Source organism: Dendrobates tinctorius, unplaced genomic scaffold (genome assembly GCF_039654945.1).
Source record: "Dendrobates tinctorius isolate UK_male_01 unplaced genomic scaffold, ASM3965494v1 ptg000020l, whole genome shotgun sequence".
In the NCBI taxonomy this organism is placed as follows: Eukaryota; Metazoa; Chordata; class Amphibia; order Anura; family Dendrobatidae; genus Dendrobates; species Dendrobates tinctorius.
Window position 1 is genome coordinate 37,904,390 of NW_027361688.1, and position 24,513 is coordinate 37,928,902.

At 44.4% G+C, this 24,513-nt stretch overlaps 1 protein-coding gene across 3 annotated transcripts in view; it reads left to right on the plus strand.

The window, feature by feature from the left end:
- Positions 1-24,513, plus strand: part of RNF130 (ring finger protein 130) — a 270,925-nt gene that overhangs the window by 108,680 nt on the left and 137,732 nt on the right. For all 3 annotated transcript variants that reach the window (XM_073568006.1, XM_073568008.1, XM_073568007.1), the window contains exon 3: positions 18,710-18,960. In XM_073568006.1, coding sequence (XP_073424107.1) covers positions 18,710-18,960 — 251 coding nt within the window. The remainder of the gene's footprint in view (positions 1-18,709; positions 18,961-24,513) is intronic.

Consider the following 24,513-nt stretch of genomic DNA (forward strand, 5'->3'; position numbering starts at 1 on the left):
CCCCTCTCTCGTGGTGCTGTCATGGGCTTCCGAAAAATACCGTTACCGGTACGTAACTTAATACTTTTGTGTCCGAGGATCTCCCTCTTCTGGTGAAGGAAGGTAGTGAGGCTGATTACCAAACACCTGATCAGGTGGATGGTGACTGGGTAACGGGAACTTCTGACTGGATATAAGGCAGCCGACGCCCTTCTGAGTTGCTGGTGATTTCTCTGCTGGATTCTTGGAGACCAGTCTGATTCCTGCTTCCCAAAGATAAGTTTTTGCTCTGCTATTGAACTTATTAGTTTTGTTTTTTTTACCTTGTTTTTTGGAGTTCAACCTATCTTTCTATCTGTGTTAGTGTTTTCATCTTGCTTAACCATCATTATATGTTGGGGGCTGCCTATTGCTTTGGGGTCTGCTCTGGGGCAGTCAGTTTTTCCCTTTTCTCTCTTTAGGCTTATGTAGATCTCCGGCTGTGACGAGGTGTCTAGGATCACCGTAGGAACACTCCACGGCTACTGCAAGTTGTGTGATAGGATTAGGGGTCTGCAATCCGCTAGTTTCCAACCTCTCTGTTTTTCTGGGCTGAGCTTGTGTTTTGTTTTTTCCTCCTCGGTGACTCAATCATAACAGAATCACCAGCCATACCGCAGATTCTAGGGTACTCAAAAGCAGGAAAGAATTGTTTAAAAAAGGAAAAAAAAAAAGTGTCAGAATTTATTTTTTTTTGTGTGTGTATATTTTTTCCTCTTTTTCTCTGAGGCCGTAGGAGGAATATTTTTTTTTTTTTTTCTGATGGAGTTTAAGCAATTGTCTGATCGTGTGGAGCAGCTTGCTGCTGAGGTGCGGGGAATTTCCACCTATCTTGCTCGTTCACACGCTGCTGAACCAAAAATCCCCACTCCTGATGTGTTTTTTGGGGATCGGTCTAAATTTTTGAATTTTAAGAATAATTGTAAATTATTTCTTGCCTTGAAGCCTAACTCATCGGGGAGCTCTGCGCAGCAGGTTAAGATTGTCATTTCCTTGCTGTGCGGCGATCCCCTTTAGTACCAGATGATCCTATTCTAACTAATGTGGACGCATTTTTTCAGGCCTTGGGGTTGTTGTATGATGAACCTAAAGCGATTGATCAAGCTGAAAAGACCCTGTTGGCATTGAGCCAGGGTCAAGACTCTGCAGAACTGTACTGTCAAAAATTCGGAAAGTGGGCGGTCCTCACCACTTGGAATGATGGTGCCTTGGCAGCACTCTTTCGGAAGGGTTTGTCAGAAACCGTAAAAGATACTATGGTGGGATTTCCTGTTCCCTCTGGTCTTGACGATTCTATGTCATTAGCCATTCAGGTTGATCGGCGTTTACGTGAACGTAAAATTATATGGGAAATGCTGCCACCTGTTGAACAAATGTCTGAAACTATGCAATGTAATAGAGTTTTGTCTAGGGCGCAACATCAGGCGTTCAGAAGGCGTAATAAGCTGTGTTTTTTCTGTGGAGATGCCTCTCATATTATTTCTGTCTGCCCTAAACGAGAGAAACGTTTTGCACACACATTGCTGTAGGTGGTGTACAACCTAAGTTTCTTCTGGCAATTACTCTGATCTGCTTCCTGTCCACATTTTCTGCTAAAGCCTTTGTGGATTCAGGAGCGGCTTTGAATCTAATGGATTTAGATTTTGCTAAACGTTGTGGTTTCCCTATGACACCCCTGCGGACGCCTATTCCTTTGAGGGGTATTGATGCTACTCCTTTGGCAAAGAATAAACCTCAGTTTTGGACCCAGGTGGTAATGCGGGTCGCCCCAGACCATCAAGAAAATTGCAGATTTTTGGTGTTGCATAATTTGCATGATACCTTGGTGCTGGGGTTCCCCTGGTTGCAAATCCATAATCCAGTTTTGGATTGGAAATCTGTGTCTGTGGTGAGTTGGGGTTGTCTGTGTGCTCTTAGTGACACTCCTGTTTTCTCCACCTCTCCCCAGGCGCATGAGGTTCCTGACTATTTGGCTGATTTTTATGATGTGTTTAGTGAGAGTAAGTCTGCATCTTTGCCTCCTCATAGGAGTTATGACTGTGCAATTGAGCGGAGTCCGGGGTGTAAATTTCCCAAGGGTCGACTTTTTAATTTATCTGTACCCGAACATGAGGCTATGCGTTCTTATATTAAGGAGTCGTTGGAGAAGGGTCATATTAGACCATCCTCTTCACCCTTGGGTGCTGGGGTTTTTTTTTGTGGCCAAGAAGGATGGTTCATTAAGGCCCTGTATTGACTATCGCTCCCTTAACAAAATTACTGTTAAATATCAGTATCCGTTACCCCTGATTTCTGACCTATTTTCTAGAGTTGAAGGTGCTTGCTGGTTTACCAAGCTTGACCTCAGGGGGGCGTATAATCTTATTCGCATTAAGCATGGGGATGAATGGAAGACAGCGTTTAATACTCCGGAGGGACATTTTGAGTACCTGGTGATGCCTTTTGGGCTCACTAACGCCCCTTCTGTCTTCCAGTGCTTCACGAATGATATTTTCCGGGACTTTGTGGATAAGTTTCTGATCATCTATTTGGATGAAATTTTGATCTTTTCCAGGGATTGGGACTCTCATGTGGAACATGTTCGGACTGTGTTCCGGATTTTGAGGGAAAACTCCCTGTATGTTAAGGGATCGAAATGTCTTTTTGGTGTACAGAGGATTTCATTTTTGGGATCTATTTTGTCTCCGTCAACTATTTAAATGGACCCGGCCAAGGTACAGGCCATTTATGATTGGGTGCAGCCCACTTCTTTGAAGGCTCTCCAGAAGTTTTTGGGTTTTGCTAATTTTTATCGTAAGTTTATAGCCAATTTTTCTGTTATTGCCAAACCATTGACTGATTTGACTAAGAAGGGCCCTGATTTGCTGAATTGGTCTCCAGAGGCTGTTTCTTCTTTTCAGGAGCTGAAGCGGAGGTTCACTTCTTCTCAGGTTTTGCGACAACCCGATGTCTCACTTCCACTTCAGGTGGAGGTGGATGCTTCAGAGACTGGTGCAGGAGCTGTTTTGTCCCAAAAAGATCCTGTAACATCTAAAATGAACCCCTGTGCCTTCTTTTCCCGAAAGTTCTCTCCTTCGGAACGCAACTATGATGTGGGGAATCGAGAACTGTTGGCTATGAAGTGGGCATTTGAGGAGTGGAGACATTGGTTGGAGGGAGCTAGACATCAAGTTGTGGTCCTCCCTGACCACAAGAATTTGATCTACCTTGAGTCGGCTAAACGCTTGAATCCGAGACAGGCCAGGTGGGCCTTGTTTTTCACACCTTTTGATTTTGTGGTCTCCTTTCTCCCGGGCACTAAGAACGTTAAGGATGATGCCCTCTCTAGGAGTTTTTTGGCCGATTCTCCTATTGTGACCAAGCCTGCTACCATCTTAGGTGAGGGGGTGGTTCTTTCTGCCATCTCACCTGATTTGAGACGTGCTCTGGAGAAGTTTCAGGAGGATAAGCCTGAGCGTTGTCCCAGTGGTAGGTTGTATGTTCCTGACCAGTGGAGGAGGAAAGTGATGTCTGAGGTTCATTGCTCCGCGTTGGCTGGTCATCCAGGTATTTTTGGTACTAGAGATTTGGTGAGTCGGTCTTTTTGGTGGCCTGCCTTGTCTCGTGATGTCAGAAATTTTGTGCAGTCCTGTGGGACTTGCTCCCCGATCTAAGCCTTGTTCTCGTTCTAGTGGGTTGTTGATGCCTTTGCCGGTGCCCAGGAGGCCATGGACCCATATTTCAATGGATTTTATTTCTGATCTGCCTGTCTCGCAGAGGATGACTGTTATCTGGGTGATTTGTGATAGATTCTCTAAGATGGTCCATCTTGTACCACTCCCTAATTTGCCATCTTCCTCAGAGTTTTTGCCCTTGTTTTTGCAACAGGTGGTTCGCTTGCACGGGATTCCTGAGAACATTGTATCGGACAGAGGAGTTCAGTTTGTCTCTAGATTCTGGAGGACCTTTTGTTCCAAGTTGGGAATTCAGTTGTCCTTCTCCTCTGCATTTCACCCTCAGACCAATGGGCAGACGGAGAGAACAAACCAGACTTTGGAGACTTATTTGAGATGTTTTATATCTGCTGATCAGGATGATTGGGTCTCATTTTTACCCTTGGCCGAATTTGCTTTAAATAATAGAGCTAGTTCTGCCACTTTGATGTCACCCTTTTTCTGTAACTTTGGGTTTCATCCTCGATTTTCTTCAGGGCAGGTGGAGTCTTCTGCCTGTCCAGGTGTTGACACTGTGGTGGAAAGAATGCAGCAGATTTAGGACCAAGTGGTGGATAAGTTGTCTCTTTCCCAGGAAAAAGCGGTTTTCTAACCGGCATAGGACCATTGGTCCCCGGTTTAAGGTGGGTGATATGGTCTGGTTGTCATCAAAGAATATCTCTATGAAAGTGGCTTGTCCAAAGTTTAAACCTAGATTTATTGGACCTTACAAGATTTTGGAGATTATTAATCCGGTCTCTTTTCGGTTGGCTCTTCCTGTCACATTTAAGATTCATAATGTGTTTCATAAGTCCTTGTTGAAGAGGTTTGTTGAACCAGTGGTTCCTATGGCGGCACCTCCTGACCCTGTGTTGGTTGAAGGTAACATGGAATATGAGGTAGAGAAGATACTGGATTCCCGTCTGGCTAGACGGAGACTCCAGTATTTGGTTATGTGGAAGGGTTATGGTCAGGAGGATAATTCCTGGGTCTCTGCCTCGGATATTCATGCCGAATGATTGGTGCGTGCTTTTCATCGAGCTCGTCCTGATCGGCCTGGTGGCTTGGATGAGGGTTCGGTGACCCCTCCTCAAGTGGGAGGTACTGTTGTGAGCTCATCTGTTCATTCATCTTTTGTGTCCGAGGATCTCCCTCTTCTGGTGAAGGAAGGTAGTGAGGCTGATTACCAAACACCTGATCAGGTGGATGGTGACTGGGTAACGGGAACTTCTGACTGGATATAAGGCAGCCGACGCCCTTCTGAGTTGCTGGTGATTTCTCTGCTGGATTCTTGGAGACCAGTCTGATTCCTGCTTCCCAAAGATAAGTTTTTGCTCTGCTATTGAACTTATTAGTTTTGTTTTTTTTACCTTGTTTTTTGGAGTTCAGCCATCCCCGGCTGGGGGGTGTGCTGGATTCTTTTTCCTTGATCAGTGTTCTCTTTTGCTCTGCTTCCAGAATATTCTGAGTGCTGATATAGGGTTTGAAGTCTAGTGACTTCAGGGTCCTTTTTGCTTATCAGATGTGTTGGTAATATTTTTTAGCAGGGTTTTCTCGGATAGCATACAGCAGCTTTTCTATCCTGTCCTTTTTAGTTAGCTTGGGCCCCATCGTTTGCTCAACCTATCTTTCTATCTGTGTTAGTGTTTTCATCTTGCTTCACCATCATTATATGTTGGGGGCTGCCTATTGCTTTGGGGTCTGCTCTGGGGCAGTCAGGTTTTCCCTCTTTAGGCTTATGTAGATCTCCGGCTGTGACGAGGTGTCTAGGATCACCGTAGGAACACTCCACGGCTACTGCTAGTTGTGTGATAGGATTAGGGGTCTGCAATCCGCTAGTTTCCAACCTCTCTGTTTTTCTGGGCTGAGCTTGTGTTTTGTTTTTTCCTCCTCGGTGACTCAATCATAACACAGTATGTTGTATGAGGCTGATTTACCTTATGTTGTATGGTGGTGATATACTGTATGTTGTATGGTGCTGATATACCGTATGTTGTATGGTGCTGATATACCGTATGTTGTATGGTGCTGATTTACCGTATGTTGTATGGTGCTAATTTACCGTATGTTGTATGGTGCTGATATACCGTATGTTGTATGGTGCTGATATACCGTATGCTGTATGGTGCTGATATACCGTATGCTGTATGGTGCTGATATACCGTATGTTGTATGGTGCTGATATACCGTATGTTGTATGGTGCTGATATACCGTATGTTGTATGGTGCTGATATACCGTATGTTGTATGGTGCTGATATACCGTATGTTGTATGGTGCAGATATTCTTTTTTGGTTTAGCATTATTTAACAATCTGCCACGGCCTTGCTTTTCCATGCAGAAATTGCCCACATTATGTGGCGGAGATTAGACCGGTAGTGTACGCTTCTGCGGATCTTTCATGCACACATTTTCAGTGATTCCTCCGTGTCTGAACTCACCCTGGTCTTGTGCTGTGTTGAATGAAGGCTTACCTGTCATCAGCATAGACTCTACACATGGATGCCCACTTTTAATTACAACCTAAGAGAGCACTCGTACACCTACCGATCTGCTGCCAGGGTTGCCTGGCTCTCTTCTTCCTTTTTCTGTGCAGTTGGTGCATGGGTGTGTTCTTCAGATAAAGATTTTCAGACCTCCATTGATACATTATCCTCTAAACCAGACCTGGGCAAAGTGTGGCCTCATCTGACCCTCTGGCTGTTCCAGTCCGGCCCACGGATCAAGATCGCCAAAGAGCTGAAAACACTGTACCGCAGGCGGCATCATATGGCTGCACCACCTCAACATCCTGATGTCACCGCTATCGAATGCTGGTAGCGGTAAATATAATAGTGTAGGTGGGGCCACAGCTCCTCATTCCACCAATCAGAACGTGCGACTGAGACAGCAGACTGTCAGTGCAGACTGACAGCTGAGACTGTAGCAGAGCAGCGGGGAGACGGAAGCAAGGTGAGTGTTTGTTTGGGATATGTCTGTATACAGGAGATCTGTGTGTGGGCGTATACTGTATATGGGGCTGTGTGTTGTGGCTCAGACTGTATATAGGGAGTCTATTTGAGGGCTCATACTGTACATAGGTGGGTTATGTGCCTGTAGAGGCCCACTGTAAATAGGGGGACTGTGGGGGCATGGATCTCATACTGTATATAGGGGGCTTTGTGTGGCTCATAATGTACATAGGGTCTGTGTATGGACTCTTTGTATATAGGTGGGATATGTGGGGGCTCATACTGTAAATAGGGGGACTATGTCAGGGCCCATACTCTATATATGAGGCTGTGTGGAGATCATACTGTATATAAGGTGCTATGTGAGGACACATACTGTATATAGGGGCCATGTGAGCTCTCATACTATATATAAGGGGCTATGTGTGTGGACTCATACTGTATAATGGGGGCTGTTTGGGTGCTCATACTGGTAAACGGGGTTTATGTGTGGGGGCCCATACTGTATATGAGGAGGTTATGTAGAGGCTCATAATGTATATAGGGGCTGTGTGCGCTCTCATACTGTATATGGGGTTAGTGTTTGGGCTCATGCAGTATATAAGGGGAGTGTCCGCATACCTAATTCTGCTCAGTATTGAATGATACAATAATGATTTATAAAATAATTATAATTAATGATAAAATTGAACATAATCCCTTCAGCTTATTGGTTCGGCCCTCCACGACTATCACGGTCTCTCATGTGGCCCCTTGGGAAAATTAGTTGCCCACCACTGCTCTAAACTAATTATGCAGATAGTTTGGGAAAACGTCTTTAGGCGAAGTCCCCACGTATGTAAAAAAACCAACGGACTTCTTCCCAGGAAAAACGCGCGTTTTTTATGCTTTTTGTTACACTTTTTTTTTTTGCGTTTTTTACAGGAGCATCCTCCTGCTCATAGAATATAGTGAGAAATGCTGATTTTTCCGCAAAATTAATGAGCATGCTGCATTTTTTACCGCGATGCTTTTTTTTTGCGGTTAAAAACGCATTAATGTGCACAAAAATTGCGGAATTCATTTAAAAGAATGGGATGCTTCTTGTATGCGATTTTGAAGCGTTTTTACCGGGAAAAACGCTTCAAAAACGCAAAAAAAGCTTATGTGGGTAGACAGCCATAATCTCTTAGCATAGGGCACGTGCCTTATTTTTTTATGTTCCTTCTGTAGGCTTTTTAAGACAAAGGAAGGGTTGCATGGTATGAAAGGGATAAATAGATAATGTCTCGGCTGCAGCCGTCTAAGTGCATTTGTCCGTTGCATTTGGGAAATCGGAGTATGAAGGGTATTAGTATCATAAATTACAGCTCGGACCTTTGGAGCTGCTGCTTCCTTAAATAACATGACAGCTTCATGTCCCTGCCGCCTGCTCACAACATGACAGCCTTCAAAATGTCATCAGCGAAATGTCCCTGCACTTCACAACTGATAATACAAGTGATAAATCAGTCACTTTTATTGAATGCCCCCTCATTTATATTAGCTGGAGGTTCAGCGCCTCTGTCTGCAAATGTATCCTATGAGACCTGATGGCCCAGCACAGTCGGCTCCCCCACCGGTACGACTGTCTTCTTATCTTTATGTTTTGGTCTCTTGCTAAGATCGGCTAATCGGACATTTGTTTTCTATACACCAGAAAATCTCTTTGACTTTAATGCCTAACTACCTGCCTGTTTAATATGGCACCTATCTCTGCCGGTATAGAGTGATCACTGACCGCTCCTGCCGGCGATTCTGCTGATGTTGCGTCAACAGCGCAGCCACTTCTCTTCCCCTCTACTCTGTTGACGTGGCGGCACTGTCAATGTCATGCTGATTGACAGCCGGCTCCCTGCTGCCTAACTGCCTCGTCTCGCCTCATCAAGAGAGAAGCCCAGAAGAGGAAGAGCTGCGCTGTTGATGTGGAGCGGTTGAATCACCCGCAGGAGCGGTCACATACCACACTGTGCTGGCACCGGGTAGAACAGGCAGGTAGTTAGCAAGTACCTGCCTGTTAGTGTTTAGGCCCATAGTGGGAAAAAAGAGTCCTGGATAAACCCTCTAACCTAATGTTTTGGAATTACCCACTGACATTAGGCCTGTAGTTAACATGAGAAAGTAATTTTTCTTGTTTTTTTATATATATTATTTCAATAGAGATTTTTCACCAGGTTTGTTTACTGTGACTGTGTAATCTGACAGCAGCATGAAATAGGTGCTGAGACCACTGATTCCAGTGATGTGTCACTTGCTGTTCTGCATGCTGCAATTTTGATACAATACAGTCACTGCTTTTCTCTACTACAGATCTAACAGAGTTCGGAATGCTGAGCTGGCTGTAACTCCACCCACACCACTGATTGGCAGCTTTCTATTAATGTACACTAAACATATAAAGGTGCCAATCAGTGATGAGGGGCGGGGCTATAGCAGTAGACTAGGAGGCACAAGACAACTAGTCCTGAAGTGATAATCTCCTCCTGATAAAACACTGATTTTATTGACACATCAAAACACAGTCCAGTAAGTGATGCATTGCTGTAATCATGGTCTCTGCTTGTACACCATGCTGCTCTCGGATTACATAGCAAAAATGGCTGACATATTCCCTTGTAAAAGGGTGAGTAACCCTCATTTGCAAACTTCAATATTTGAGCTCTGATTCATCGCTTCTGTTTCTCCAGTTTTCTGGAGTAATTTGCTCTTTGTCGGCCTATGTATTTGTGTCTTCCTCTCTCTAGGTTTTTTGCCACTTTTTAAGTTGTCTTTATTATTTTATTTTTCTTCAACAACTTTGCTTAACCAGATGCTTTAGGCAGACTCATTAAACTTCTTTTATCAAATATCGCAATTATTTTTGGCGCATTTCTCTCCATTTTGCCCCTGAAGTAAGGATTTCAATTTGGTGATTTTTTTTTTTAAAGGATTTGTGACATTTTGGTGCTAAAAAGACTGATTAAAGTGACTGTCCACTCCTCCTAATGTGTATGTAAGTCTTTAGGCTAGACAGACCTATCAGTGACTCAGGTGAACTGTAAGGCGCGTCTTCAGCCTCTCGTAAACTTCAAAATTTGCACCAGTGATTTTTTTTTTTTTAGACCAGTACTAGGGCAGATTTCTTTTGCCCCACCATCAGCATCCATAGAGATGTCACCATGAAACCCCATAAGACACATAAGAAAGGAAAACATAAGAAAATGGGCCAGTGGCTTTCTTATTCTTCTTTCCCGTGTTTCTTCCCTCTATCACCCATTTTCTACTTGCATTTTGACAAACCGGTCCAGATGACCTCACATGAGTATATATGGTATAATCCTATTAATGAAGAATTAGGGCCCTGGAGTCGACGAATAGATGTAAAGCTCTCGCGATGTAAACCAAAATTGGTAGGTGCAGCAGAGCTGTGTGCTGGCACCATCCACAGATCTACTCCCTATGGGATAAGCAGGGAACCAGACGTTCCTCACCCATCTGGTGCTTCAACAGCTCCTTGTGTCATACCAGTTGGTGAGGAACGGCTGTCGTCCTGCAACCATTCCAATAATTTTCCAATAGAGAAGAAACGTTTTTAAAGGACGGTGAGTGCGTTTTTAGCTCTACGTTTTCCTAATATTGGTAGGGTTGGAGAATTGTTGATGGCTTGTCTTCTGCTCATCTTACTGTAGTCCCCCGAAAATCCCTTTGTGTTGCAGTAGATCTTACTATGACATAAGCAGCATAGCATGAAGTGGATTTTACTGTTCTTTCCTTGGATCCTCAGTCACCCATGCCATGAAATCACTATATGAGTTATTATGGTTTCTTCTTCATAACCTTTTGTCTCCATCCCCAATGTGATCAATGAGAGGTTGACTTCTCTGGAAATGTCACGTTACTGGCTGCCCACAGACTCATTTCGTGGACGTCCTCTATGTTCTCTGGCACCAGATTATGCCTAGTTCCAGTAACAATGAGGAGTAATGGCACGTAATGAGAAATTCAGAAAGTTTAGAGGAATGACGTTTCTCCGGGCTCTCCGGTTACACTGGAAAATATCCGCTCATGTATTGATAACCACAATGCTAATTGAGGTCTCTGAGCACAAAGCCTTTTCAACAACATTATTGTTAGGTCCAGACCACCATAAGACTACTAACAGTAGGACCCCTTTCTTGCACTAACTTCGTCCTCCACTCCTTGGTATTGGCGCAAGGAAACCCATTAAACCAAGCAAATAGCAAGATCTTTGAACTTTTAGATTTTGGCAAGTGGGAAGGTGGAAGAATTCATGGAAATTGGCACTCGCGAGCTAGTGGCTGATATTAGAAAAAAGATGATCCATCATCTTTGATGTTTTCCAGATGCAGCTACAGAATTTATGAATTTTTGGCCGATTGCAGCAGATTGTTTTCCTCTTTCTTCCCAATATGTCACAGTCTTGCATGGTGGCCAATTCAATGTGCATCACTGGCTTAGACTGATTTGGGATGTGATCTATTCATGGTTGACTTGCTTTGCGGCATCTTTTTCACCCCAATTTTAGTACTTGTCTCACATGTTAAAGTGAGGCTGTTAAAACGAAATGAGTGTTCAAGCCAAGCGCAGGCGCTCGGTGCCCTCTTGGCGCAGGCTGAGCCGTTCAGTGCACCTTGCCACCTAGTTGTTTTCATCTCCATTCACTTAACTCTCTGCAAAACCAGAACTATCAATCAAGGAAGAAGTGGGTGGAGATGGGTGGAAAACAAGTAAGTGGGAAGGTGTTCGGAATTGTTCGGTAATGCCAAGGGTGCACCACACACCCTGGGCTTAGTTTGAACAGTCATTTTGTACTGAAAAAAAAACCCCACGTAGTAAATACTGTAGGTCTAAAACTTGATCTGACGTTTCCACCAAGGTGTGCACATTAGCGTGGGTGAAAGAAAATACAAAAAAAAAAAAATATAGCTGCATGTGAACATAGCCTAAATCTGCCCAGTGTCTTTTTGCCTAATTTAGCTTTACAAGCACAACCCTGGAAGACGTGAGCAGTCATAATTATTACAGAAGCAGGTTGTACAGCTCGGTTATGACACATTTGTGAAGAATGTTATCCTCCTGATGAAACTAATGACAAGACCTCATGTCTCATGCTAATGGCCCCTTGTCCATCATTGCTCAGGGCCTAGATCTTGGACACAAGCATCTATTAGCAGGAAAAGCTTTAGCGAGGCTTTTGATGATCCGGAGGCCAGCGTGGCATCTTGCACGCAAATCACACAATTATGGGTCCATTCTTAAATTGCATTAATTGGCCGATGTTCATTCGGCGCACGCCGTATTTGACGGAAATGCGCCACTCGATTCCCTACGATTCAGAAGTGGTTCTTGGAATGTGGCTCGGTGCACATTTTACATAGACTCCATGTTAAGGGATTAATTTGTGGAGTTGAATTTGTCATTGTAGTCTCTTTCCCTATAACCGTGCACCCTTAATGATGTGCTGAGAGTCATATTAGATAATTATGTAGCGGTAGTTTGTGCGCGGGGACAGAGATCTATCTATAGACCGCTCTGCATAATCCTATTTGGACTCTCGCCATTTAAAGAAAACAGATCCCAACAGAGGTAAATGGGAAAATATTTGTTTCCTGATGTGCTGGGTTTTGTTCCTGTCTGTGACTAAACAGATTATATTGTGGGACCACAAGGACAGCAATTAAAAAATGTAAGGTTATAATTAGTGATGATGAGCGAACGTGCTAAGGTGTTATCTGAGCATTAATAAAATAAATGAAAAAAATGGCGTAGTGTCCCCCTATTTTTGATAACCACAAAAAAGGTAAAGCCGACAGCTGAGTGTTGATATCAGGCTGGGAAGGGCCATGGTCACAAGGTGTTCTCCAAGCATGCTCAGGGGCTAACCGAGTGTCTTTGGCGTGCTTGAAAAATATGTTTGAGTCCCCACGGCTGCATGTCTCATAGCTGTTCAACAGCTTCACCACATACAAGGGTTGCCGAACTAGCAGGGATTGCCTAACATGCAGCCACGGGGACACCAACATAGTTTTCGAGCACCCTGAAGACACTCGGTTAGGACCTGAGCATGCGCTGATAACACCTTATCCCAGCACATTTGCTCATCACTAGTTTTAATCAAATGTGGTAAATTAGTTTCAGAAATTTCTGCTTTTGTCTAGCCTGGGTCTTGCGGAGATGCATATGCTTTCCCCCAATACAATCACATTTGGGTGACTTGTACTGGTAGAAATGGTAGAAATTTATTGAGAAAATATCTTTACTTTAGATACTTAAAGAGAACCTGTCACGTGAAAAAAACAGTACCTGCAGATATGGGGTTAATCTGCAGGTTAATAGGATTTTAAATCTGCCCGGCCCTGCACTTAACGCCCCGCTGCAGGGAGGAAATTAACTTTTTTTTCCCCCGGCAGCATTCGCCATTCATTTACAGGGACTGCACCAGCAAGGGTTCTGTCACTGCTTTGTGTCTAGAGAGGGGCACCTGTAACCGTGCCCCGACACTGACTGCCTGCAGCTCAGCATTAGGACCAGTTGCCAGCAGGGCTGTGGAGTCGGTAAGCCAAACCTGCGACTCCGACTCCGACTCCTCAATTTCCCTTACACCGACTCCGACTCCGACTCCCACACATATTGCTTATATTTAAGTGAAAAATTTATTGTAGTACAATGTGAACCTCAGACATTTAATCATTTTTATGATCCAATAATCAAGATATTTATATAGAACAGAATATATATTGGTGTACTACCCAGTTTTCATTCTTTTTGGTACAGATACGATATGGATAGACAGATATGGATAAATGGATAGATAGAGCAGATTTCTAATCTGCTTTTGCTATTGAGAACATTATCTATGAGCTCAAAAACCTTTCAGGTGATGCAGTTTTTTTAAAAAGCTGATCTGCTTTTGCAGCTGAAAAACGTATCCTCAAAAAACACAGGAAAAACGCTGTGTGTGAATATAGCCTTAGATCAGGAATATAACAGCCATTTATAGGACATTTCATAACTTTCCCAAACTCCTATGAAAAAATATTCAGCACATCCTGCATTGAATTACTGTACCCAATTTATTATATATTTTAGGAGTCGGAGTCAGTCCATTTTATACCAACTCCGACTCCGACTCCACCAAAATGAGCACCGACTCCGACTCCACGACTCCGACTCCGACTCCACAGCCCTGGTTGCCAGTTAGTACCCGATTACAGCCACAATTCTCTATACATAGAGCGGTGACTGAAGCTGCGCCACCCCGTGACTGAAACCTGAATGGTGCCAGGAGTAATAAAGTTTTTCTCCCCGTCAGTGGAGCTCTAAGTGCGGTCACCAGGCAGGGTCAAAATGCTATTAACCTGCTGATTAACCCAATATCTGCATGTTAATAGCATTTTTTTTATGTGACAGGTTCCCTTTAAGATACAGTATCACAACAAACCCTCTTCTGTAAATTCACACTTGGCACAGAAATTTTGCAGCAAAGATTCTCTGATTAAAAAACCTTAGTAGATGAAGGCCTCTGGGTGGTTTTCAGTAGTCTTCCTGTGAATTCATATGGACACTAGCACACCCAAATGATTATACTTTGCAGGTACATTCAGACTTACGGTTAACAACTTTTAAGGAAAACCAACAAAAGCAAAGTAATTAAAAAGTGCTGTGTAAATACTGTATATCTTCAATGCTTATTCAGACTGCACAATTCATCTGGCAAGACCTGTGGCTCTGGTGATGTGACCCTGATGACATCATCATAGGTCCTTCTTCACGTCTGTGTTGCTGCCTGTTTATGATTGGTCAGTGTTATACAAGAGGCAGAAGTACACGCCCCCAGTGAAAAGTGTCTAGTAACACCCATTTGGACTTATCTAAAATTAACTCATTATGTGCAAATACTTTGATTGCTAATGACTCCGAAACAGAGAGATGAAATAAAAAAAAAGATGTATTCCCCTCAGCAGCCACTATTACATAGCGTGTCCAGTGCAACACGTAAATTTTGGTGAAAGGTTCTCTTTAAGTTTAGAAGGAAATGTTCTACAATCCTTCAAGTAAATGTGTTTTCCCGGGTTTTACAGTAGCACCCTGAATATTCAACGTCGATGTAAATGAGAGCCTCTCTACTGTTATTACTGTTTTCTTGTAAGAATTGTGGTTTCATTATCCATTCTAAGCCTGTCACTAAATGGTATAAGCTGGCATGAGTTCAGCTGGTAGCTAGATTTCTGATTTTGTAGCAGGAAATAAAATCTCCATTAATCTCATGTTCTCCCAGCCTAATTTCCCAATGGATCCTGCATTGAATGTAGAAATACCATGTCTGACTACAGGAAAAATATAAATATGTGTACCGTGTTAGCCAGTAGATAGAAAAATATTAAAATTTGAGAGTCCTCATTGGTTGATACTTTTTAATGGCTAACTGAAAAGATGGTCACAAATTGCAAGCTTTTGAGACTACTCAGGTTTCGTCATCAGGCATAGACTAATACAAAATCTGAAGAGTCACACATTTATGTACAAGAGGACATAGGAACACAGGAATAATGCAATAGAGAAGGAAAGGGACGGGGAGAAAACACTAGTGGCCGTAAATATTGGAACAGTTAATAGATAAGGAGTGTGTAAGTTTTATTGTTCTGTGATTGAGGTCTGGTCCATGATTGTGATGCCCCCAAAAGGCCTGAGGAGCACATTACATAGTTGATTTATGTATTTCTACATCAACTAAGAAATGGGCTCCTTAGTGTCCAGGTGTCCTCTACTTGGTTGTAAAAATCCTTCAGTCTGGGTGGATTTTGAATCTTCAGATTCCACCCAAACTGAAGGAAGAGGGATTTTGACAACCAAGAAGAGGTCACACTGGACACCTCCACCTGGAGGCAACCCTAATTTGGATACATAGACTCCATCAGACATTTGGTAATATCCATCATCATAGGCACAAACAGGAGACAAAGCATCCAACATCAATGCCCCGGAGAGAGAGGCCATACAATCTTTGAAAATCAACGAAGAAATAATCTTTAAACCTGCTGACAACGATGGTGCAATAGTCACGATGAATACGTCAGACTACATGAAGGAAGCAAACAGACAACTGATGGACACACGCTACTACAAAAAATTGGAGTCTGACGCTATGCAGGATTACAAGGAACTAAACAAGTTATCTGGTCTTCCAGACAAATCCATAAGAGCTAATGAGCGATGACCTGATATCAGAGTCCAAGAATAGGGACATTCTGTATACTTCCCAAAATCCAGAAGACCAATTATTTTATGTGTGAGCACCCTTATTCAGCAAGTTTCTAGATGGGTAGATGGTATTCTTAACCCCTGGTAAAGGATACACCTAGCTTCATTCATTACATAACTGACCTATTGAATAAACTAGCAGCAACTTACAAAATTCATTCTCACCCACAACCACTTTGAATTTGCTAATAACATAAATCTACAGGAGACTGGTACAGCAATGGGAAGTAAATGGCTGCACAGTACGCAAATCTTTTCATGGCCAAGCTTGAAAGTGAGTTCTTGTCCTCTTGTCCCATCAGACTTTGGCCTACTTCCGTTACATTGATGATATTTTAATCATCTGGACGGAGTCTGAGCAACAGCTAAAGACGTTCCATGAACATCTCAATCAGTGTCATCCCATCATCAACTTAAAACTCAACTATTCCCATTCTGAAATTAACTTTTTGGACACCATCCTTAAGCTGCAGAACAATAAAAGAGAGATGTCCCTGTACTAGAAGTCAGTTGACAGTCCAACATACTTTAAATGGGACAATTTCCATCCAAAACACATAAAAAACTCTATTGTCTACAGCAGGGGTCTCAAACTCGCGGCCCGCTGGCCAACTGCGGCCCTCGGGACAATAGTTTGCGGCCATCACCTCATGGGCCCTCGGGACAATGGTTTGTGGCCCTCACCTCGGCCGGGATCACACATGCGAGAAACACGGCCGAGTCTCGCATGTGAAATCCCAGTCACACGTAGTACCGCTCATTAAGGTCATGAATATGGATGCCACTCCACTCTCATAGGCGTGGCACCCATATTCATGAGCGGTACCACGTGACGTGTGACCGCGCGCTCATACAGGAAGATGATGTTGGCGCTGGACCATCGGAGCTGCAGCAGGAGGAGGTGAGTATGATGATGGCTAGACAGTCACAGCAGCCTGCTATCAGCAGGCAAGGCGTATGAGTCACACTCACAGCACATGCAGCAGGAGCAGCCGAGCAGGGACTGGACCGCGCCACAGACTCAGGTGCGCCGGGTTCAGAATGAGTGGTGGGGCGGTGCGGTATATTGCTCTCGGAGGCGGGACATCAGCCGGCTTTATTGCGAACTTGCGCCATTACCCCAGGCTCAGAAGCGGAGGCGGCCGCGGAAATTGTTGCTCACCGGGACAGAAAACCTGATGCGGTCCAGCCTCACCCAGATTCTACCTCCAGCGGCCCTCGGGTAAATTGAGTTTGAGACCCCTGGTCTACAGCCAAGCCATCAGATACAATTGTATATGTTCCAACCCAGTAGAAAGAGTCAAACACTTTGGTGGCCTCAGAAAAACCAACCAGGGCAACCATCCAAGAACAATTGAAATCCAGATTACAAGAGCTGCCAGAATATAAAGGAATCATCTCTACATTACAAAACTAAACAAGAAAGCAACCGGGTGCCTCTAGTAGTCACCTACAATCCAGATCTGGAGGTGCTAAGGGGAGCTGCACGGAAATTACAACCTTTACTACGAAAAGATGGCCGATTACAATCCATATTTCCAGACCCCCCCCCCCACTACTGTGTTTTAGGCAGCCCCCAAGTCTAAGAAGCATCATTGTCAATTTGTCAGAAGTTCCTTGTCCTCTCCAACAGCTGCAGGAACCTTTCCTTGCAACCAGAAAAAATGTAAGCCTGTCCATTTATAATGACCACAGACAGGATAAAGATCCCCAATTCACATCAGGACTACAAGATCCCAGGTACTATCATCTGCATCACATCTAATGTGGTGTACTTAATTATTTGTACTAAATGTCCAATTGGGGGTCTGCATGTGGGGGAGACCGGGCAAAAACTGAGAACAAGGATGAATTCTCATCGCCTCACAATAAGAGAAGAAAGAATGGATCTACCTGTGGCAAAATCATTTTTGTATGCCTGATCACAGCACCATGGACACGAAAATACTTGTAATAAAGGGTAACTTCAAATCTCAGAGAGACAGAAAAGTCTGGGAGTATAAACTCATGACAACCTTTGACACACTCAGAGCAGGAATGAATGTGTCGCATGGATTTATGTCTTTTTCCATCAATTAAGGAATTTGCGCCTCTGACTTTGTGGGGGCATCACAACATAGAACCAGACCCCAATCAGAGGACAATAAAACATTCACACTCCTTATCTATGAACTGGTCCAGTATTTATGGCCACAACTGTTTTCTCACTCCCCCATAATGATAGTTCTGCTTCATGTCACATTATTTCTGCGCTGTGTTGTGCATAAATGTGATTCTTCAGATTTTGTATTAGTCTAGCCTGATGAAGAGACCTGAGTAGTCTCGAAAGTTTGCAATGTGTTACCATCTTTTCAGTTAGCCATTGAAAGGTATCAACCACCGAGGACTGTTAAATTGTAATATTTTTCATGCCTGACTAGGCATTTAGAAATGTCAGGGTTGTGCTAATTTATTGCCACAGCTTTGCTAGTTTCCTCCAGGTATCCCATCCTAAAACGTGGCTTCACATTGCATATTTGATGTTCTTGTTTTGTTTTGTTTTTTGAGACTTTTTTATGGTGTGATTGATTTCGCAGTTGTTTCCCGTCCTGCAAGAACCTTTCCCTTTTTTTTTGTTTTTAAATGATAAAAGTAATGATCAGGTTGTTTTACTCTACTAGATTTTTTTTTTTTTTTAAGGCCAATTAGGACAAGTCACAAATTCGTATTTTATATATTAAGAGAAACTTTTTGAATTAAAGTATCATTGTCTTTTCTTTTATACTTCAGGAACTGGAGATATCGTGGCCATAATGATTTCAGAGTCTACTGGTCGAGAAATCCTGACTTATGTGGAAAGGAACATCTCCGTGCTTATGGCGATAGCAGTAGGTTCTCGAAGCCCTGCCAAAAACTTGAGCCGAGGGTCTTTGGTTTTCGTCTCCATCTCCTTTATCGTCTTGATGATTATTTCTTCGGCTTGGTTGATATTTTACTTCATACAGAGGATCAGATACACAAGTGCACGGGATCGGAACCAGGTAAACTTTATTCCGATGTGTATGAGGACCGAAAACCATGGTGACATTCAGTGTGTAAACTGTAAAGCGCTGCGGAATATGTTGGTGCTATATAAAGATTATTATTATTTATTTATCATATTTTAAGGGCAGGGACAGACGGCCATATAAATCGGCGGGATCGGAATACAATGCACGGACTGGCCAGCGGCTCTCCCATCCCGAGTGTGACCGCTACATGTAGTTCTGTGCAGCTGCCATGCTCAGGTCGGGAGATCCGCCAGTCTGTGCACTACCTTTTGATCTTGCTGCTATGTATATGGCCGACTGACTGCCCTTTCACGTAGAGTGGAAGGGGAACCTTAAGAGTTTTTGCTATAGTGCCTACATTGTTATTTCTTGAAGCTAGCAATAATAAAAGTTAAGTTTTTAAAGGGAATCTGTCATCAGATGTTTGCTCTCTCATCTGAGAGAAGCATGATGTTAGGGGCAGAGACCCTGATTCCAGCGATGTATCATTACTGAGTTGCTTCTTGTAATTTTTATGAAATCACTATTTTATCTAGCAATTCTCTAAATACTGAGCCCTGTAACCCCACCCACGCCACTGATTGGCAGCTTTCTGTGTACCCTGTGCATAGGCAGAAAGTTGCCCATCAGTGCTGGGAGTGGGTTTATACAAGGCTCGTGAGTATAGAAAATCCCTTGGCCATTCACTTGACAGCACATTTGTTATCTGGTTATTTTAATCCTTTCTTCATAGGCTGAATTTACATAACTAGTATCAGCTTGAGTTTCGGCAATTTTTACACCCCCCATCACCTGTTATACATGATCTGTCATCATATCTAGCAGATCGCTCTATTTGAAAGCGTTTTCTCAAGGTCTCAGTCAGGAGCGCTCCACTCTTCTGCTTCCTGGATTTCTCCTTCGTCTCATTGGGGGACACAGAGACTGTGGGTGTGTGCTTCTGCCGTCTGGAGGCCGACACTAAGTGTACAAAAAAAGAGTTAGCTCCTCCTCCGCCGCATACACCCTCGCCCCTAGGCCGGGCGTAACTCAGTTTTTGCTTAGTGTCTGATGGAGGCACACGCAGTCTGGAGTTCCAGACTAGATTTTTTTTTTTTTTTTTTTTTTTCTTCTCCCTTTTTTTCTATGAAGATAAGATAGGGGCGACGGATCCTATAGAGAGGATCCGATCTCCCCAAATCACCAACGGGCGACCACGTGTGAGTAACCCTCCACGTGTCCTCTCCCGCACCGAGGGACACATCTGGGACTTTTTTCTGCAAGGTTGGGGAGCAGTTTTCCAGAGTCACATAGCCCAGGGGCGGTGGTCCGTTCAGGAGATAGTTCTCCCGATCAACATTCTGGAGATACGGGCAATACGATTGGCCCTTCAACATTTCCAGTGTTTCCTGAGACACCGGCCGGTGCGCATCCAGACGGACAATGCTACAGCAGTAGCATATGTCAACCATCAAGGGGGCACGCGCAGCCAGGCAGCCATGCGCGAGGTCGGACTGGTACTACGTTGGGCGGAGAAGAACCGCGTGGTAATTTCAGCGGTGCACATTCCAGGAGTCGAAAACTGGGCGGCAGATTTTCTCAGCCGACAGGGGGTCGCGGCAGGGGAATGGTCCCTGCACCCCGAGGTCTTTCAACAGATCTGCCAACGATGGGGGACACCAGACGTGGACCTTATGGCATCCAGAGAGAATGCCAAAGTGCTAAGGTTTGTCGCTCGATCCCTCGATCCGCAGGCAATCGCAGCAGACGCGCTGGTGCTCCCGTGGAGCCAGTTTCGTCTCCCGTACTTGTTCCCCCCGCTGCCGCTGCTTCCAAGAGTTATCAGGAAAATAAGGAGAGAGAAGGTTCCAGCAATTCTGCTGGCCCCAGACTGGCCCCGGCGGGCCTGGTACGCAGATCTGGTCCAACTAGTGGTGGACGTACCCTGGCGTCTTCCAGATCGGCCGGACTTACTGTCCCAAGGGCCGATCTGCCACCCGAACTTAGGGGCCCTGTGTTTGACGGCGTGGCCATTGAATCTTGGCTGTTAACACAGGCAGGATTCAGACGCGATGTGGCGGCCACGATGGTGAGTGCCCGAAAGCCTTCCTCGGCGAGGGTGTATCATCGAACTTGGGAAGTTTTCTTCCGTTGGTGTAGGGATCGTGAGGTGGCTCCTCTGGTTTTTTCAATCCCCAACGTACTGGCTTTTCTACAGGCAGGGCTGGACGCAGGATTGGCCCCGAGTTCCCTCAGAACGCAAATATCGGCCCTGTCGGTACTTTTCCAACGAAAAGTCGCTTCCGTATGGCAGGTTAGGACGTTTATGCAGGGGGTCGCACATTTAGTACCCCCCTATAAGGCGCCGACGGAATCATGGGACCTGAACTTGGTGCTCAGAGCCCTTCAGGAGGCCCCTTTCGAACCATTGCAAGAGGTCTCCTTACCTTACCTGTCCAGAAAGGTCGTTTTTCTAGTAGCCATAACGTCTATTAGGCGGGTTTCGGAATTGGCGGCCTTATCTTGTAAACCACCGTTCCTAACCTTTTATAAGGATAAGGTAGTTTTAAGGCCAGCTCCCCCTTTCTTGCCGAAGGTTGTGTCTGCATTTCATATCAACGAAGACATCGTCTTACCCTCGTTTTGCCCGGCACCGGTGCACAGGGTAGAGAGGGCCTTGCACACCCTGGATCTGGTAAGAGCTCTTAGGAGGTATGTGGCAAGGACGGCGCCATTCCGCCAGACAGACGCTCTATTCGTGGTTCCAGAGGGACGGCGGAAGGGGCTCGCTGCGTCCAGAGCGACTTTGGCCAGATGGGTTCGCCTGACGGTCCAAGAAGCTTATCAAATCAGTGGCACGCCGGTTCCGGCAGGGATCAAGGCTCACTCGGCACGGGCAGTGGGTGCCTCATGGGCACTACGACACCAGGCTTCAGCGGAGCAGGTATGCAAAGCAGCTACCTGGTCCAGTTTACATACGTTTGTCAAACATTATAACGTACATACCCAGGCATCCTCGGATGCAAGCCTGGGAAGAAAGATTCTCCAGGCAGCAGTTGCGCACCTCTAATCAGGGGCGCAAATTAGCGGGGATTGGGTGAGCTAAGATCCCGCCCAGAGGACTGCTTTAGGACGTCCCACAGTCTCTGTGTCCCCCAATGAGACGAAGGAGAAACATGGATTTTTGTGAGTACTCACCGTAAAATCCTTTTCTCCGAGACGCTCATTGGGGGACACAGCACCCACCCTATCAGCCAGTTGGCATTTACTTATTTTGAGTTTTACAAATCCTTGTACAAGGTTTAGGGTGGCCCCCTTTTTCAGACATATAGTTTCTTGCCTGAGTTTAAGGCGCGTTTCTCCTACTGCTTATGCACTAAACTGAGTTACGCCCGGCCTAGGGGCGAGGGTGTATGCGGCGGAGGAGGAGCTAACTCTTTTTTTGTACACTTAGTGTCGGCCTCCAGACGGCAGAAGCACACACCCACAGTCTCTGTGTCCCCCAATGAGCGTCTCGGAGAAAAGGATTTTACGGTGAGTACTCACAAAAATCCATGTTTCTGTCTGCCGGGGAGGGTGTGCTCCTGTTTGATTGACAGGTCTGATCAGTGGCAAAGTCATGCTGCTGGCCAAAACTTCGCTCTGATGCCATTTGGCCAGCTTAAATGCAACACTTAAAAGCTTTATCGGAGAGAGCTTGTAAGTGCTGCGCTCCTTGCATAGGACACAGGCCTTTGATGAAACAAGGCAATGAGTTGTGCACAATAGCATCAAACATCCCTTCATCATGAGAACATAGAGGATTTTTAACCCTTTTACTCCAGAACCTATTTTCACCTCCCTAACCAGGCCAATTTTTACAATTCTGACCAATGTCACTTTGTGGTAATAACTCTGGAACATTTCATTTTATCCCAGTAAGGCTGGGTTCATACGTAGCGGAATTCCCGCTGAAGTTACCGCTAGAATTCCGGAATTCCATTCCGCGGGAAAATCGCATTTTAAATTCCCGCGATTTTCCCGCGGAAAAACTAGCGATTTGCAAGCGTAATTAGCTTGCAGAATGCTAGCGTTTTCCAAGCGATCTGTAGCATCGCTTGGAGAACTGATTGACAGGTTGGTCACACTCGTCATACATAGTGTTTGACAAGTGTGACCAACTTTTTTACTATTGAGGCTGCCTATGCAGCATCAGTAGTAAAAAGATCTAATGTTAAAAATAATGAAAAATCATGTTTTTCTCACCTTCCAACGTCCCGCGCAGCGTCCACGATCATCACAATGCTGCCGGCAGGTCCCATTCCCAGTGATGCATTGCAGCAATGACCTATGATGATGTCGCGGTCTCGCGAGATCGCGACGTCAGCAAAGGTCATTATCGCAATGCATCACTGGGAATGGGACCTGCCGCGTGTATCGCTGAAGCCTGGGGACGCTGCGAGGAACATCCGAAGGTGAGTATAACCCGATTTCTTTATTTTAATTCTATTTTTTACAGGGATATGGTACCCACAACCCAGAGGACAGTCTCCTCTCCTCCGGACCGTGGGTACCATCCGCAAATGTTCTGCTTACTTTTTGCATGTTGGGCACAGCCACATGGGGAAAGTAAGAAGAACAATGCATTCCTATGTGGGCGGAATTGCCGCGATTCCGCAAAATTAATGAGCATGCTGCGGATTTTACTGCGATGCGATTCCGCCGCGGGAAAATCCGTAGCATTAGCACAGCATTGTGAAATCCCATAGGATTGCATGGGATGCTGTTTTTTTGCATTTTCGCTGCAAAATCGCGCTCTAAAAACCGCCATGAAAACGCAAAAAAACTGCAACGTGTGAACGCAGCCTAATTCTGAGATGATTTTTTTTTTGTGTGTGACATATTGGACTTCATGATAGTGGTTAAATTTGTTCTATATGACTTGCGCTTATTTTTGAAAATAGAGGAAAATTCGGTGAAAATTTTGCAATTTTCAAACTTTTAATTCTTATGCCCTTAAACCAGAGAGTTATGTCATACAATAATGACAAATGTTAATAAATAACATTTACATCAGCACAATTTTTTGAAACATAACTATTTTTTTGTTAGGAAGTTATAAGGGTTAATCATCAATTTCTAATTTTTCCAACATTTACAAAACCCAATTATTTTAGGGACCACATCACATTTGAATTGACTTTGAGGGGCCTGTGTGACAGAAAATACCCAAAAGTGACACCATACTAAATACTGCCCCCCTCAAACTGCTGAAAATCACATTCAGGAAGTTTATTATTCCTTCAGGTGCTTCAAAGGAACTAAAGAAATGTGGAAGGGAAAAAATAAATGTTTTCTTACTTTTTCCCACAAAAAATGTTAATTTAGCCCCCAAAGTTTTCATTTTCACAAGTGTAAAAGGAGAAAACACACCATAAAATGTGTTGTGCAATTTCTCCTGAGTACTCCGATATTCCATATATGGTGGAAAACTACTGTTTAGGCGCACGGCTGGGCTCTAAAGTGAAGGCGCACCATTTGATTTTTGAAATGCAAAATTGGCTGGAATCGAGAACGGATTTCATG